Source organism: Chironomus tepperi, unplaced genomic scaffold (assembly GCF_022539635.2).
Source record: "Chironomus tepperi strain 1889 unplaced genomic scaffold, CSIRO-AGI_Ctep_v1 contig_354, whole genome shotgun sequence".
In the NCBI taxonomy this organism is placed as follows: Eukaryota; Metazoa; Arthropoda; class Insecta; order Diptera; family Chironomidae; genus Chironomus; species Chironomus tepperi.
In genome coordinates, this window is record NW_027226476.1 from 4,368,206 (window position 1) to 4,386,377 (window position 18,172).

At 32.8% G+C, this 18,172-nt stretch overlaps 2 protein-coding genes across 3 annotated transcripts in view; one reads left to right on the plus strand and one right to left on the minus strand.

The window, feature by feature from the left end:
- Positions 1-11,630, plus strand: part of LOC139094294 (follistatin-related protein 5-like) — a 40,724-nt gene extending 29,094 nt beyond the window's left edge. The window contains exons 3-6 of one of the 2 annotated variants that reach the window (XM_070645317.1): positions 4,999-5,606; positions 6,617-7,868; positions 8,194-8,619; positions 9,365-11,630. In XM_070645317.1, the coding sequence (XP_070501418.1) occupies positions 4,999-5,606; positions 6,617-7,868; positions 8,194-8,619; positions 9,365-9,498 (2,420 nt within the window). In that variant the 3' untranslated portion in view covers positions 9,499-11,630. The remainder of the gene's footprint in view (positions 1-4,998; positions 5,607-6,616; positions 7,869-8,193; positions 8,620-9,364) is intronic. The other variant, XM_070645318.1, reaches the window with a different exon arrangement.
- Positions 11,631-14,680: 3,050 nt separating this feature from the next.
- LOC139094328 (uncharacterized) lies at positions 14,681-16,506 on the minus strand. Its single transcript, XM_070645360.1, has 2 exons — positions 16,411-16,506; positions 14,681-15,860 (listed from the first exon to the last, which is right to left on the minus strand). Exons 1-2 carry the CDS (start codon positions 16,428-16,430, stop codon positions 14,708-14,710), a joined length of 1,173 nt encoding a protein of 390 aa, XP_070501461.1. The 5' UTR covers positions 16,431-16,506; the 3' UTR covers positions 14,681-14,707.
- Between the last annotated feature and the right edge of the window lie 1,666 nt (positions 16,507-18,172).

Genomic DNA, 18,172 nt, shown 5'->3' on the forward strand with positions numbered 1-18,172 from the left:
CACAATTGGCATTCTTGAGGTTCAGGTGCCTTCACAATGGACATTCTTGAGGTTCAGGTGACTTCACAATGGACATTCTTAAGGTTCAGGTGTCTTTACAATGGACATTCTTGAGGTTCAGGTGTCTTCACAATGGACATTCTTGAGGTTCAGATGCCTTCACAATGGACATTCTTAAGGTTCAGGTGTCTTTACAATGGACATTATTGAGGTTCAGGTGTCTTCACAATTGGCATTCTTGAGGTTCAGGTGCCTTCACAATGGACATTATTGAGGTTCAGGTGACTTCACAATGGACATTCTTGAGGTTCAGGTGCCTTCACACTAGAATGCTCAGATTCAGGTGCATTCACATTAATATTTCAAAATTCAGGTGTCTTCACACAAGCTCACATTCCTCATAAATCAGCTAAATACTGTTCAAATAAGAAGCTCTTTTCTGACTTCCTTATAAGATAACCGCACCATATGTGCATAAATATATATCTGTAATCAAGAATCTCCATCTGTATGAGTCGAAATCATCACGAAAAAAAAAGGATTTCATTTCAGTTTTTGCATGCTGAATATTCTTTTGTTTTATTTGAGCAGTTCCTCTCATGAGCACCCCTGGGGAATATGTAAGAAGAGTGGCAAGGAACTCAAACTCTTTCTTTTTATTATTCGGCTGTGATGTGCTGTGCCTCAAGTCGCTCAGATAAATGATGATGATGATGTTGACGAGAAGAAGCAATCTTAAAGTGTTTAATGTGAAATTATTTTTGTTACTTGAGTGAGATTCTCGTATAAAAAATCTGAGTGGGGATTATCTGATTGTCGTTGGTTGAGGACTCTCTTTCTCATTTTATTGTCTCTAGATGTAGACATTTGAGTGAACTTCTCAAGTGTGTTTAACTGCGGGCGTGTGAGATTCAAATGAGTAAATTTTCGATTGCTGTAATTTTGGAAAAAAAAGGTCGGAACTGAACTTAACTGAGCTGTAGTAAATGTATGGGGGAATTCATTGATTTTGTCATGTTCAGGTGCATTTACAATGAAATTTTGAAATTCAGGTGCCTTCACACTAGAATTTTTGAGGTTCAGGTGCCTTCACACTAAATTTTTGAGGTTCAGGTGTCTTCACACTAGCATTTTCGATGTTCAGGTGCCTTCACACTAAATTTTTGAGGTTCAGGTGCATTCACATTACAATTTTTGAGGTTAAGGTGCCTTCACATTAGAATTTTTGAGATTCAGGGGCCTTCACATTAGAATTTTCAAGGTTCAGGTGCCTTCACATTAAAATTTTTGAGATTCAGGTGCCTTCACACTAAAATTATTGAGGTTCAGGTGCCTTCACACTAGAATTTTTGAGATTCAGGCGCATTCATACTTGACTTTTTGCGGTCAAGGCTCAGTTACATTGAATTTCAAGATTCAGACGCCTTCACACGAATTTTTCTAAGGTTCAGCCGCCTTCACATCAACTTTATTCATCAAAATCCTCATCCAAAATATGCAAATTAGTCTGTATCGGATTCAATTCATCTCTCAACATTTTCCCACGACCCAAAAAAGTTCACCAAACTTTCCAGCATGTTATTACATTATAACAATCAAAACCAATAACAACACCGACTGAGCCTTAACCACACAAATATGTATTTTCACAATAAAGCCTCCCACCTACGCATGTACAGAGTCACACAGTGTAACAAAAAAAAATTCACCTTTCCGCAGGGCCACTTTCACTTTGTATTTGTGTCCAACATCAAATAAACAGCATATCTAGGCATAGCAAATCTGTCTCGAAGGCACAAAAAAATAAAGGATAGACTTTAAATACAATTCGACACATAGGCAGTCCATCAATCAGTTTAGATATCAATCGATCTCATTTTTTGTGAACCTTTTTACGGATTAAATAAAGTCTTCAAGTCATGAACATTGGAATCGAGGTTGATTGAAAGTTTTAGTTTAGTCAACTGTCAACAATGAGATCAATCTTTTCTCCTTTTATTTTTGTTGAGGTTGGGGAGGTTATTTTTATCATGAAATTATGGAGGCAGGAAGGATTTTATGGGAGATGTAGATGTGATGACATTTCAGATTTGGGTATGAAATTCGGAAGCATTTCAGGCTTTAATGATAAGATTGTGGAATGAAATTATTTTGGATATGGAATTTTTGGGAAGTTCTTGGGAAATGTGTTGATATAATTCAGATATTGGAGATGAATATGACATTGTAGAGGCACCTGAATACCAATACTCAAATGTAAAGGCGCCTGAACCTAATAATTCAAGTGTTATAGCGTCTGAATCTCAAAACTCTAGTGTAAAGGCACCTGAATCTCCAAAATTCTAATGTAAAGGCACCTGAATCTCCAAAATTCTAATGTAAAGGCACCTGAACCTCAAAATTTTAATGCATATTTGCATAAACAAATAACCTGAAATTCTAAATTCTGATGTAAAAGTACCTGAATGTCAAGAATTCTAGTGTGAAGGCACCTGAATCTTTAAAGATATCAAAGTCCCTCTCAATTCCAACACAACCTTATAAATAGTCCTTTATTTATTAATCATCTAATCTACTTCAACTCCCACCAAAACAGACATCACCCACACACACACAATCACCTACACATAAACAATTCCAACAATATTGTCCTAAAAACAAAACACAAAACACAGGCAGATAGCACCGACATAAAATATTAATAAAAACGTTGACATTGATGATAATGATGATAATGATTACGACCATAATAGCATTTTATGATCCATTATGACAATAACTTTCATTTCGTTATGAACTTAAAGAGCTTATGGAACTGGCAATTTAAGTACTAAAGTCAATTGATTGATTGTTTTTTAATACTGTTGTTAAGGAGTTTTTTTAGATGTTGTTGTTGTTATTTTGTGGTTAGGTGTTGATGATTTTTGGAGATAAGATGGTGGGTTAAGGATGGTTGGTGGTGGAGGTTGTGGGTAGATGTATAGTCATAGGGTTGTTGGGAGTCAAATGTACAGCTCAAGGGAAGGTTTGTGTCAATTTGAGTCAAGTGTGTGGATCAACATTGTCCCATTTTGTCATTTTACATCTGTAACAAGCAATCTCATGTGGATTAACATTAAAAAATGACACAAATTTCAAAAAAGTTCCCGTTTTTTACGGCCAACCCCTCTTGAAAATGCCATGAATTTTAGACCTGTAACATAAACTTGACCAAAAATGTCAGTAAAAACTCAAACAATAAAATTGAAATTTCCCTCTTTTTACGGCAACTCCCTATTAAAAAGTCATAAATTCTAGACCTGCAACATAAACTTGACCAAAAAATATCAAAAAAATGACTCAAAATTTTAAAAAAATTCCCATTTTTTTCGGCCAACCCCTCTTGAAAAAGTCATAAATTCTAACTTGACCAAAAAAATATCAAAAAAATGACAAATATAAAAATATTCCCATTTTTTCCGGCCAACCCCCGCTCAAAATTGCCTATATTTACCACAAAATGTAAATAATTTTTTGTTGCCATATTTTTCTTCGTGGGAAAAGTCTTTAAAAGCCAATTAAAAAAAGCCACCCACATCTACATAGACACAAGTCTTAACGCCAACCTTAATGAAAAATCATTTACAGTATGTAGTCACAGTCTTAACGCCTTTCTGTGTCACCAACAAACGTTCATTGTATTTAAATGTGAAGATTAAGGCACACAAACGCATAGACATGACATAATTTGACAGTAAACATTCACGTGCGGGGGTAGAGATGATGGGGAGGGGGGTTAGGGAGGGGGTAAAATCATTAAAAATGAAATGTCTTAATGTTGATCGTCGAGGCAGGCAGGCAGGCATCGTCGGTAACAGAATTGAGGTGAAAGGAAATTTGCTTATTAACCGAAAAAAAAAAATGGAAGCTTGCCCTTCATCATTTCCATTTATTGTTGAGAACCTTTTTTTTGTGCTGAGTGGATGCAGAGGCAATAATGGATATGATGGGGTGGGGATGGCTGCTTTCAAGGCTGTTCGTACCTTTACGTTTAAATTTTGATGCTTCAATACTTACATTAAGCCTTCATACTTTATACAATACTTCACTGCTTCTGCTGCTGCTGCTGGTGAATGTTATTTATAAATATTTGATATTTATTTGAATTTTCATCTCATCTTCGCATCGATGCCCTTTTTTGATGAGACACTTTTTCTCATTTTTCTTTTGATGAAAAACATTTTTCACGCAAATTTTCATTTCGGTTAGTGCTCAAATTAAATTGAGCTTTGTGGGGATGCTTGTGCAACAGTCACTAAGCTATGTTGCCAAATTTAAGATAAGATTTAGGATTTAATTGGTGGCTATGTTGCCAATTTTCAGATTGAATTGGGTAAATTGGTGGCTATGTTGCCAGATTTTGTAGTCAGTGGAAAGCTTTGTTGCCAGATTTTGGACCAACTTGGCATTATGTCTACAAATTATGGACTAAATTTGGGTTATGTTCCTTAATTTTGTACTAATTTAGTAGCTATGTTGCCAGTTTTCAGACTGAATTGGTTAAATTGATGGCTATGTTGCCACATTTTAAACCTAATTGGCAGCAATGAAGCTATGTTACCATATTTTACACTGATTTTCAGGCTGTATTGACAGATTTTGGATTAAGTTACACGCTTATTGTCAGATTTTAAACTAATTTGTTAGCTATGGTTGTTAGATTTTGTTTTGAATTTGTAGCTATGTTGCCAAATTTACTCTAAATTTTTAGCTATGATGTCAGATTTTGTACTTAATTGGTAGCTATGTTGCCAAATTTTGAACTAAAATGTTAGCTATGTTCTCAGATTTTGGACTTAATTGGTAGCTATGTTGCCAGATATTATGATAATTTGAAAGCTATTATGCCAAATTTTAGCTCAATTTAGACACAATTTATTAAAAAAATACCACCCCATGTTGCCAAATTTCATCACAATACCACAAAATCAACACTAATAACTATAACTTTAATTTTAGATCCCTGCCTAGTTCACTACTGTCCAAAAGGCATGGAATGCATAATCGCACCATCAAACGTCCCAAAGTGCATTTGTCAACGACGATGTGTAATTTACAATAAACGAAAGCGACGACATGTCTGCGGAAGTGATGGCATCATTTACGATAATTTCTGTGAACTTTATCGTGCTGCTTGCAATGCACAAGAGGAAATAAAAATTTCAAGCATGGATAGTTGTGTACGGAGTCAACAACAAAAACTACAATGTAGTTCCGATGAATATGCCTTGATGAAGGACAACTTGTTGCTATTTCATCACCAAAATATGGTCTATTTACAGCATGGCGATGATGATCATATGGTCCATCGTATGGAATATCTTGTGTCGATTATATTCTCACATTATGATCAAAATAATGATGGACTTGTTGAGCGCGATGAGCTGCAATTTATGTGGAATACAATGGACATGCATCATGTATCAAATGACTCAAATTGCACGCTAATGGACATGCTGATTTATGATGATAATAATGAGGATAGTGTATTGACTATTAATGAGTTTAATGATGCATTTCATAGAATTTCGGAGACAGTTGAGCAGCAGACGAATCAGGTAATGATGGTAAGATTTAAATGCGCTTTATGTACGATTTGGTTGTGACTTTCTTACTTGTGCTGGCTATTTTCTGAGTCTAATTTATGTATCAACGTTCAAGTTTTGGTTCTATTAAATCTAAAGTTACAAAAAAGCGCTTTATGTACAATTTGGGAGTGACTTTCTTACTTGTTCTGATTGTTATTAATACGGAGTACAGTATGAAGTAGCTTGAAATGATTTTTGATGAGAATCTGTAAATTCAATTACAATGAATTCGAGTTTTGATGCTTTTAAAGCGAACATTATAAAATGCGCTTCATGTAACATTTGATAGAAACTTTCTTACTTGTTCCGATTATTATTGGGTCTGATTAATGAACAAAGTAACTTGTCGGGAGTTTTGTTTCAAAACTGTAGGTTTGATGCTTACAGAAATAAAATTACAAAAAATGCGCTTTATGTAGCATTTGATAGTGACTTTATATCTTGTTCTGATGATTTTTCAATTAGACCCAATTGATATTTGAATTAACTTGTACAAATTTTGATTTTTGCACTGTAGTTTTGGTGCATCCAAATCAAAAAATATGAAAATGCGCTTTATGCAACACCTGATTGTGACTTTCTTACTTGTTTTGATTTTCGTACTTTGACTAATTCATACAAAATGATGAGATTTGATCAGATCAAATTATCGGTTTATCTTTGGATATTTTCTAAATTTAAATTTTAAAAATGCGCTCTATGTTAAGTCTGATAGTGACTTTCTTACTGTTTATTTATTTGTTCATGCATGTTAGTAAAATTTTATCAATTTGAACTGATTGCTTCTATGAAATGTTTTTTATAGATGCCTTTTTTACATAAAAAATCAAAAAATGCGCTTTATGCAATATTTACTAGAGACTTTCCAACTTGTCCTAACCTTAAAACTCAGAAAACATCGCACACTAACCCCTAAATATCCTCAAAAAATCTCTCTCAAAACAGTCATCACAATTACTAATCCACAATCAACAATCTCTCTCTTTTAGTTCAATCACATGCATCTCGACTCATCCTTACAGTTCAATCACCTCGTCGTTCGCATTGGTGACAATGTTGAGATCAAATGTGACATCAATGGTCCACAAACAAACATAATATGGAAACGATTTGGCTATGACCTATCACTCGTAAATAACAGTACGGATGATGACGATGATGAGATAAAATTGATGCAGGATGGCGGTCTTTATATCACCAATGTCCAAATGAGACATAGCGGAAATTATACATGTCAAGCTGCAATTGATCCTCAGGTTATACAAACACATATCGTAACGGTCCATATGCAACCGACAATTGTTATAACACCAAGAGAACAGAGTCGAAGACCTGGCGAACATGCTGAAATTTTATGTCATGCAATTGGCGGCATGCAAAGTCAAATTGAATGGCTTAAAAATGATAAGCCATTGGAACCGGAATATGGACGGAAATATACAATTATTGGAAATGGAACGTCATTGATGATTAATCGATTGGATTATCCGGATACGGGAAGTTATACCTGTATTGCAGGAACAGTTAAGAGTCAAGTGTCGACTATTGTTGTCCAAAGTGATCCAATTCCGTTGGCAATGCATCGTGATGAGAAAATTTTCATTTTTCATGATGACGGCATATCCATTTATTCAACAAAGTTGTGTCAACTTGTACATCGGATTAATCCACTTGATACAATTTTAGGAACAAATCAGACAGTTTGTCATCGTTATGCACAGAAGTGCTCATGGGGTACGGCAGTTGGAATTGATGGAACGGATGGTAATGATGGATTAATTTATATAGCACAGCCAATGATGGACAGGATCTTAGTGATGTCGATGTTGCAACATATTGTATTAGAGACAATTAGGACAGACACGACACCAATGGAACTATTTCATGTTCCAGCACATGATCAACTTTGGGTCGTGAATTATAATTTACATCGGGATGGAACCATTAAGGCAGATCCATCAAAGACACTACAAATGATACCGGATGTAAGAATGGCACATGTTAAGCATAGAGCTGTACATCCGAGTGAGTCAAGTATGCAAGTCAATGGGGATATTATGCAGTTCTATTTACCACCTGTTAATGCCCTACCGCACTTGTATGACTATCGGTATGGATTTGTGACTCATCATCAACAGCGTGGATTTTGGAAGTTGGATTTGGAACTGATGAGATATGAAAAGTATGTGGATTTGTCAATTTATGACTGCATACCTGAATTCATTAAGATTGGTGGATTATGTGAGTATTATTGAGTTCAAATTTGAAATTTCCGTTACAAAAATTAATTTAAATTTGAAATTTCCGTTAGAAAATTAATTCAAATTTAAAATTTCCGTTGCAAAATAATTCAAATTTGAAATTTCCGTTGCAAATTCAATTCAAATTTGAAATTTCCGTTACAAAATCAATTCAAATTTAAAATTTCCGTTGCAAAATAATTCAAATTTGAAATTTCCGTTACAAAATCAATTCAAATTTGAAATTACCGTTACAAAAATCAATTTGAATTTAAAAATTCCGTTACAAAAATCAATCCTAACCTCAAAATTATTTTCCATTTTAGACGGTTTCATCGTAGTGTCCTGTATGGAGCCAACAATGCACCATCCAACCGGTCAAATAGTTCTCGACACAATCACCTCAACAATAATTTCAATCAAGGCTGATTTAATTGGAGTTCCTTACTTTTCGCCCGACTCACGTCATGTCATCACTGTCAGTCATCGACATGATACTGTCCTCATTTCCGTCCAACAAGTAACACTAGCCGGTCTAAATTTTGCATTTGATGTTGAAACAACTTTAAATATAAGTGACATAACATTCGTAAAGAGCAGTGTATCGATGAATTTTGATGTATACGCAACGACAGACAAGAGTGAGATACTCTATTTGAGTTTAGAGACGGGAAAGGTTGAGACGATAACTGGAGTTGGTGAGCCGGCTTTAAATACGTGGTTTAATGGTGGACGGAAGATTAAAGAGTCAGGTATGATTTTAGCCTTAAAAAATTCTAACCTCAAAAAAATTCTAACCTTCAAAAATTCTAACCCCATCAAAATTCTAACCTCCAAAAATTTCTAACCTCAAAAATTCCTGACCTTAAAAAAATTCTAACCTCAATAGCATAATAACATAATCTTACCTCAAAAAATTTTAACCACAAAAAATTCTAACCTCAAAAAATCGTAATCCCAACAAAATTCTAACCTCAAAACCTTAAAAATTTTAAACCTCAAAAAATCCTAACCTCAAAAAATTTTTAACCTTAAAAATTTTAAATTGAGAATTTCAACCTTAAAAATTCTATCTTAACAAAATTCCTTACCCCAATAATTTCTAACCTACAAATTTTTACTTCCAAAAATTCTAAACTCGAAAAATTCCTAATTTCAAAAATTATAACCTCAAAAGTTCTAACCCCAATAATATTCTTACCCCAACCAAAATTTAACCTCAAAAATTCTATCCCCAAAAAATACTAACCTCAAAAAGTCCTTTCCCAACAATATGCTAACCTCAACAAAATTCTAACCCAAAAAATTTCTAACCTCAAAAATTTCGATTTTTAAATACTCCTAACCCCAAAAATTCCTAACCTCAAAAAATCGTAACCTCAAAGAATTTTAACCTCAAAAAGTTCTAACCCCAAAAATTTCTAACTCCAACAATATTCTAGCCTTAAAAATTTTTAACCTTAAAAATTCTAACCTCAAAATCTTATTTTCTTGCAGATTTCACAACAAACCTCATTGCATCGCCATCGAAAGACGCTTTTTACATCATTAGTACACGCACTAGAAATATTACATGTCAGGTTGATAATTTAGAGAATCCTAATGAAATTGTGTGGGCTAGAGCTGACTAAGTAGACAAAAAATTATGAAAATTAATCAAAAAAGTCGAGAGTGAAGTTGAAAAAAAGTGTAGAAAAAAATAAAATCAAGCAAGGAATTTAACAAAGTATTAATTGAGATTGAGTTTGTTATGATTTTAAGATGCTTTTTATGTGGAACCAAATCAATCAGATTAAAAACCATTTTTTGTGGAATTTGTGTATTTTTGACGAGATTAGTGCTTTTGATATTTTAGTTTTTAAATTGAGGCTTTGAAGAGAATTTTTAATTGGCAAATGTCAGGGGATTTATAGGATTCTGTCCAAAAAGGGATGAAGGTGCTAACATTGAACCCCAGGCTGAGAAACTAGGTGGGAATACCGCGGTATTTCATATAAATACTCCCTATACCGCATACTTTCTCAGCCTTGATTGGAACCGTCTTCTGGGGATGCACCTGGTACGGGAATACCTAAAGTTTCACCATATACAAACCAAAACCTCAAGAACTCGATTTAGAGATTTGTCTAAAAGTTTCTAAAATGTCTCGATCTAGGTCTCAGTCTTAAGAATTCTTTTGAACCGAAACTTGGGTAAACCCTAGGTCCATGTAGATATACCTTGGAGTAAATCAATAAACTTACCCTAATGAAACACTCATTGTACATCAGTGTGCGGTAGCATACAGTTTGACAATTTAGTGTTCTAAACTTAGCGAAAACACATTTAGCTGAATGGTCATCCTGATGATCAAGATTATTTTGGCATCGAAGACAACCAATCCCAGTTTTCAGCACTGGATATTACTTTATATTTTGAATCAAAAAATAAGCTTAAAAATTGTATTTTCGAATTGCACAAATTGGTTAACCGATAAAAAATCTGGCACAAGCTGACATGACTCTGATATGAGATGGATTTCGTTTGAATTTGGAACCATACAAGAGTCACGCAGGTGTGGTATCACATTTTGGATAGATTAGCCGACTTGTTCTATTTGAGATTGTTAATAATTTAACTTTTTTTGAAAGTAGTGGACCAAAATTAGAATTTTAAATTGCATTTCAGAGCTTAGCTAGGGTATTCTTGGTTAGTCATAAATTCTTCTCGTAATATGATAAGTCAGCAATCATTAATAAACCGTTCATGATTCGTAAAATGTACTGAATTCGCTAATTAAATTCAGGATTACAGTCAATTCAATCTCAAAATTTTGTGACCTACTGCCGATCATAAATTCTTTGAAGAAGCTAAAAATGACCTCATTATTAATTTTTTGTGCTAATTAAGTAAAGTAATTTAAATTATAAGTAACAAATTAAAATGAAAATGTAGTTCATAATTTTGGAAGATTTGTGACTTAATACATTGAAGAGCTCGAAGTTGATACGAATTTAATATGCAGTCAAGTCAGTTTTTCCATACAAAATCAGAGTCCACTTTGAGCTGGAATCGGATTTTGTATGGAAAGATTGACTCGACTTCGTATAAAATTCGAAACGACATTTACCAATACTATGTAGTCATATATTTGATGTATTTTGGTACACGAAGCAGAAATATGAGTCAATTCCGCTTCAGTCAAGCTTGACTTAGGCAACAGAACAAATTCGATAGAATCCAGCTTATGGCTTAAGTCAAACATATCTGAGGTCGAATTTTCCATCATTTTTTTTTTAACTATTGACTCAACTTCAATGGTCAAACTGATCTAAATGATAAAAAATATTCAAAATGCGTCCATTTTTGACCTTTCTGAAGCAACGACTTCTAAAATTTCATTTAAATTCTATTTTATTCCTAATTTTTGATTTGAAACTCTGAACCAGAGGTAGCAAGATTTTGGGAGTCTAGATTTGAATATTCCAAAAGTCAACACAACTGAAAGTCGGATTTCAGTGGAAGCACCTCCAAATTGGAGACCTGCCCACTATGTCTCTGCTCAAGATCTTTGGTAGATTCTTAAGAATATCTTGACATATTGACACCAAAATGCATCAAAAATACCCCAAAAAATTCAATAAATCAGTCCAATCCCTTCCAAAATTAATGAACTCAATTAACATAAAGAAAACATCACAAAAAATTAAAAAAAGTCCATATCATATTTATTATCAAAATGAAAATTGTATTTTAACAAAATTTAACTTTAAGTGACTCACAAAAATTTGTGTTTTTTGACTTTAAATTGAGAAAAAAATTTATTTTTAAGAAAAAAATTATTTAAAAAAAATTTGCAGATAAATTTTGAATTTAAAAATTGGGTTATTTTGACATATCAGTGGAATTTAAGGAAGTGCATTTAAAAATAAATTTAAAAAAAATTGAACACAAATCAGATTTAAAAATAATAATTGATTTACTCCCATCGGAAGTGAAATTTTTGTTTAAAAATATCAGTAAAAATTTAAAATTCAATCAGCAATAAATCAAATTTGTCTGCAAAAATTTACCATCAATAAATAAAAAAAAACTGGTCAATTTAAATCCATCAATTAAATCAACTCACAGATGTACACATAAAAAATAAAAATTTATATTGAATTATAATTAATTAGAGATGTGCAAAATATATGAATATAAAAAATATATTTAAAAAACTTTAACTGAAAAACTTTCTTTTTTATTGTTTTTTTTTATATGACAAAATTTTATTTTTTGAAATAATTTAAAAATGTTTAAAATCAAAAAAAAAAAAATTGAAACTTGATTTTTTAAAATTTATTGAAAAATACTTTCTTTTAAAATTTATCAAGAAATAATTTTTTTTAAATTTATTATTCAAAAAAATTTTTTTAAATTTTCTTTAAATTTATTTAAAATTTATTATTTATTTTATTTAATTTTTAAAATTAAATTTTTGGATTTGTTTAAAATTAAAAAATATTTTTTTTAACTTACAAAACTAAAGTCAAATTTTAAACATTTAAAACTTTAATTTCTAATTTAATTTAAATTTTAAACTATTTAAACTTTAATTTTTTAACTATTTTAAATTTTTAAAACCTTTTTTAAATTTTTAAAACCTTTTTTAAATTTTTAAATCTTTTTTTTTAAATTTTGTAAACATTTTTTAAATTTTTTAACCTCTTTTAATTTTTTTTAAATGTTTCAAACTTATTTTTTTTAAACTTCAAATTTTAATTTTTTCAACATTTTAAATTTAAAAATTTCTTTTTAATTCTTTTATTCCCATCTCTTTATTTGGGATGCTACAGGAAGGCAAAAACTATAAAGAAATAAAAAGAAAAAAAAAATCCACCGTAAATAAATGCAAAAAAGGACACGTTTGTGCTTAATAGAAAAAGAAAAAAATTATAAAAGAACTAAATAAAATTAAAACTAAACTAAAAAAAACTATTTAAGAGAGAAAAATTTTTCACATTCACTTTTTACACACACAAAAAGCATAAAAATAATAAAAATAAATAAATAAATAAATTAAGCAAAAAAAAATTAAATAAATTCATGAAAAAAATAGAAAATTTTAGAAAAAAATGTCCGCTATTAAAAATAAATTAAATCTTTTTGAGTACCTAACCTCAAAAATCTGCAAAATTTGTCATTCATGTATAAAAAGTCATTCTCAAAAATTACAAAAAATAGTCAAAATTTTCATAAAAATCACAATAAATAAAATAAAAAAATGAGAAAAAGTTTAGAAATCGACGAATGTAAATTAAAAGTATTTAAATGGAAGTAAAAAAAATCGAAATGGAATTTAGTGGAACAAGAATAAATTAAATAAAAGAATGGGGTTCATTCACTAATTACGTAACATGAATAAATCTACTTTTTGACCCCCATCTCCTCTAATTTTAGTAATAAAATGGATATAATTGTCCATTGTTTAAGGTCTAATAAAATTGAACTTCCCATCCTATAATTCCCCTCCTAAGAGTGTTACGTAATAAGTGAATGAACCCCAAGGAGTATAAAAATAATTAAAAATAAGAAAAAAACATTTATGAAGATATAGAAACTGTAAAATTTAAGATAAAAAATAAAAACAATATCAAAAAAAACCTAAATTTAATGACGGAAAATTATTGCTTTTTTAGGGGTTTCTAGATGTAAATGGATATGCAGGACCATGGTTATCGGGAGAGCCCATGGCGCCCATCTTCAGAATTTTCAGCTTCACATAGCTTCTGTTCTTGTATCAGCAAAGGAATTGGGTGTTTATAATATAGATTGCGGTATTTGGCGGTATTTAGCGGCAATTGTATAGATACCGCGGTATTACCGCGAAGTTTCTCAGCCTGGGTCAAATAACTACTCCAGTAGAGTCCACCTTGGTGAAAAGTCTTGAACGAAACCATAAACGTCATACGATTAATAACATCCCAAGAATCTTTTTGGTGTCTCAAATTGCCCAAAACTTGTCTAAGATCTTCAATAACTTCTGTAGAACAGAAGATTGATTTTGGAAAATGATGACAAAGAAACTTGCATGTCCGAATTGGCATAGTATTGCAATACTTCTAGGATCGGCAGCATCCTTATCTGTTCCCAATCTCTTTTTATGATATCTTAGAATCTAATAAAATATAAGTACAGACATCACTTTGATATCTAATTCCAGAAGCAAGAGAAGTAACCGTTTTATATGCACGTGCAGATAATAAGGATTCATCCATTCACTGCGGGGCTTATTTTAAAGTTATAGATTGGTTTTATATGTGACATTCTTCTTGTAAAATAATCCTCTTTTTGGCCCAAATTATTTCATTTAATTCCAAATTGCATCCCCAAGTATTTAGAGTATACCTTACCCTTATCGCTTTCTTCCACTCATACGATTTGAACATTTATAACACCACCTGAGCAGAAAGCATTCTCAGCAGAGCTTTTAAATTGACAAATTGACATCAAACAACTTTGAAAGCCCTTGAATTTGAAAGCTTCAAAATGTCAAACGAGAAAACTTTCTAAAAGCTCATACTTGCATGCTTTTAAAAGTTGGTGCGCAAATGCTTTTAAAAGCTCATGCATGAAAGCTTTTGAATTTAATTCAAAAGTGCAATTGAATATTTAAATGCTTATATTAAACGGTTAATGATGAAGTATGGATGAAGCTTATTTTGATACTTTAATAAAATGACTTAAGGGTTGTGGATGAATGTCCAAGAGGACAAAGAGAGGTGTTGATGAATGCTGCAATGAGACTAAAAGGATGTCAATTGTACAACATTTTATTAATTTATTTTCCAGTCCACAGACACAATAAATGAACAGCACTCAAATATCATTAACAATCTTAATCATACGCTTCTCAAAATTCATAAAATTCCTGTCAAGCTTCTTCTCCAGTCTCTTCTTAAAAATCTGCAATTTCCTATCCCATTCAGGTTTAACACCTGGCTTCTCAGTTGTACTTTTACGGGCATTTATGCTGTATTCCATATTTGATTCCCATGTTGTAAGTTTGCTGTCAAATTTGTCAATCATACCGTCAAGTTCCTCAATATCTTGTTCCAAATTAGTCCCAACAGTCTCATCAAAATTGTCAAATTTAGCACCAATCATGTGTGTCCGGAAGTAAATGTCGTCCGTTTCCAGTTCCTTAATTTTTGTCTCAATTAAATAAAAATTCTCAAGTCGTGTGAATTTTTTGTCATTTTTAAGGTACTCAAGTCGGTCATTAAATGACGGAAAGGATGAAAATTTTGATGACTTGAAGCTTCCTTCGAGGCTGTAAAGCTGGTCTGAGAAGCTCTTGAAGTTGTCGAGCTTTAAAGTATGAAAATCTCTTTGAAGTTCCTTAAGTGTGCTGTTGAGGCTCAAATAGTCAGCATCAAGGCATCGAGCTTTGATCTTCACAATCAGTTCCTTTACAGATGCTGAATCGTAGGCTGGATTTGAATTAAGACATTTATTGGACGAAAAGCTTAAAAATGTCAAGGATGTAAGCTTGTCATAGACATTTGAGTCCACATGCAGGATCCGGTTACGTGACAGAGACATCCACTGCAAATTTGTATTAAAGTCGAAGATTCCTTCCTCAAGAATCCCCAAATTATTTCCTTCCAAGTCCAACACCTTCAAACTCGTGAATGGCTTCATGTCCGTCTGATTCAAATGCCTCAATTGACATTCATTGACCTGAATCACCTGCAATCCAGTAAACAGCTTCTCAATACCATGCACGAAATAATTCATAACTTTATTGCGGACATCAAATGCGTAGACATATCCATTGGAGTAGCTTGATGCATGCTGTCCAGTTACTGTGTCCACATTTAAGTCTTCATTTGAGGTTATGTTGGGGTTAGACTTTACATTACATCGATAGACTCCACCAACAATATGATACGACCATTTTGTGTTAAATTCACAGTCAATGCTTATTGATGATGTGTTGGTGATGTGGTGTAGGAGGCAGATGGTGAGACTGTGGATGGAAAATGAATAAAATTGAGGAATTAAATTGAGAAATTAAATTGAGAAATTGATTTGGAGTCAGGCACACTTTGGTTGATGACTCTAGTTCAGTGGTGAGCAACCTGTGTGTCGCGGTCCAATAATGTACTTCCAAAAATGATTGAAAATGTCATAAACTGTATATCGTGTGGCGAGGCTTACCACTAAAGTGTGCCGCGAAAAATAAAAGGTTATCCATCACTGCTCTAGTTTTTGCATTCAGGGTTGTTTATTCTATAATGTCTATTGATCAATAGAAATGGCACAAGACATCAGATGACCTCTGTTTTGATGGACACCATTCACAACTGTCCCCTCATTGCCTTTAACCCAGTGATGGCAAACCTTTAATTTTTCGCGGAACATCTGGATAATAAGCCTCGATCTAAACTGCACACAGCACACGGTTTGTGGCATTTCCAATAATTTGTGGCAGCACACAAGCGTGCCGCAGCACACAGATTCCCAGCCACTGCCTTAACCAACAACTGCCTTAAACTTAAACCCAACAATCAACTTACAATATAATTTTAAAGTCCATTGCTCCTTGCAGTTAAACTCTATCCAGTTCAATGCAGCACTTAAGTTTCCAGACCGTACTTCCTCTAAACTTGCTGTCAATATGATTGAATCCCTCCAGTATCCTCATCATTTATATATTAATATGCTCATGTTTTACTGACTCTCAAGTTGACTCTCCAGTTGATGACTCTCAACTAGATCCATCCAAACACTGTCATTGGCTTACTCGATCCTTGATTTTACTCAATTCTCAATCTACAAAGTATATAAGTGATAAGACAAAAGTATTATGGATGATGAGACATAAATATTCTTTACCCAATGACCTGATGTCAAATGAAATACTTTTTGGGATTTTTATGAATCATAATTCAATGGAAAAAAACAAGCAAGCACATTATGGGGTGCTGATTATTTATGTCTGTGATTTTTTTAGCTTGATAAGTGCGATGACTTCATTTATTGATAGCATGCTGGCTTGAATTATTCATATTGTATTATATTATGGCTCCAAAAGTCCCAAAAGTCCGGACTCCACTTTGAAGTTCGCCAACTCTGTTTATGACTCTTGTTCCTATATCTAATGCTGTAGTTCCTATTCCTGATCCGCTCTTGAATCTAATATTGCTCAGAGGCCCAATCATGGCTTGAGCTCGTATATTAAGCAGTCTAAGTACATATCTAAATTTCCGAAAATGGGCATATCTGGATATGACTTGGATATGATTGGCTTTGAATCCCAAGTTTGGATCGTTCACATATTACGTATTCAATCACGTTGCTTGAAATGGATAAAAACATACGGCTTGTTTCACTAAAGTGGATTATCCTCGATTTCGGATTATCCACTTGAGTTTTTTGGAAATATCTCAAACAATTTGAGAGTTACATAAATTTTGTTTTTAATTTATAATAATGTGACCCAGCCGTGACAATTCTATATATCTTGATTTTTGTTGGTCCTTAAGATGTATTAATTATTCAATTTCTCAGTCAAATCTACTAGATCTATCACATAGTATATCTTTGAAAACTTTTAAAATGTTGGATATGTTTTTTCAAAAAACTGAAGTGGATAATCCGAAATCGAGGATAATCCACTTTAGTGAAATAGGCCGATAATAATTGAAAGTTCCATAGAGTGAATTGAATTTTAGAGCAATTTTTATCAACGAGGAGAAAATGTCATTGCTGGGACAGAATCTACAGGAGACTCGATGACCAGGAGCTTCAAAAGCTACTTTACGCAGAACAGTGGTGAAAGCAGAAGCCAAGCTCCACATAAAAACATGGTTGCATTTCAATGAGGGAACATTCGAAAATTATGTAGGATTGACAATAGGCATTTTCAGCATTTCATACTTTCTGAACATGCCCTGATCAAATAATAGGGAAGCATTGCATTTGATATTGTAAATTGGCAAGCGGAAGGCAGCGATAGAGCTTGTTTGAGGTGTCATCTGAGAGAGGCCGTGGATCACAATTGATCTGTGCGACCCGCGAAGAATGTAGCTTATTTACTTGCTGGTATCATGCTCCGACTTGGAGCCTAGGATAATACAAAGAGCTATTCATCTGACTCTATTGCTGGTCACATCCAACTGATGTTAATTAGAGAGAACTGAGAGGAAGGAGGATTGAGATTTGGTTACTCATCTCATATAGAGGATGTACAGGATCAGAAAATCAACCCACAGACCCAAATCAAAAAACAGCTATTAGCTTTACTGCTCAAATTCTTTATTTAAAATCCATCAACAA

What these genes read in the sequence shown, in the direction of transcription:
- LOC139094328 (XM_070645360.1), bottom strand. Translation starts at nt 16,430, where the DNA reads ATGGACTTTAAAATTATATT. An exon ending in ATGGACTTTAAAATTATATT is followed by an intron (nt 15,861 to 16,410) that starts GTAAGTTGATTG and finishes TTCCATCCACAG; the next exon opens with TCTCACCATCTGCCTCCTAC.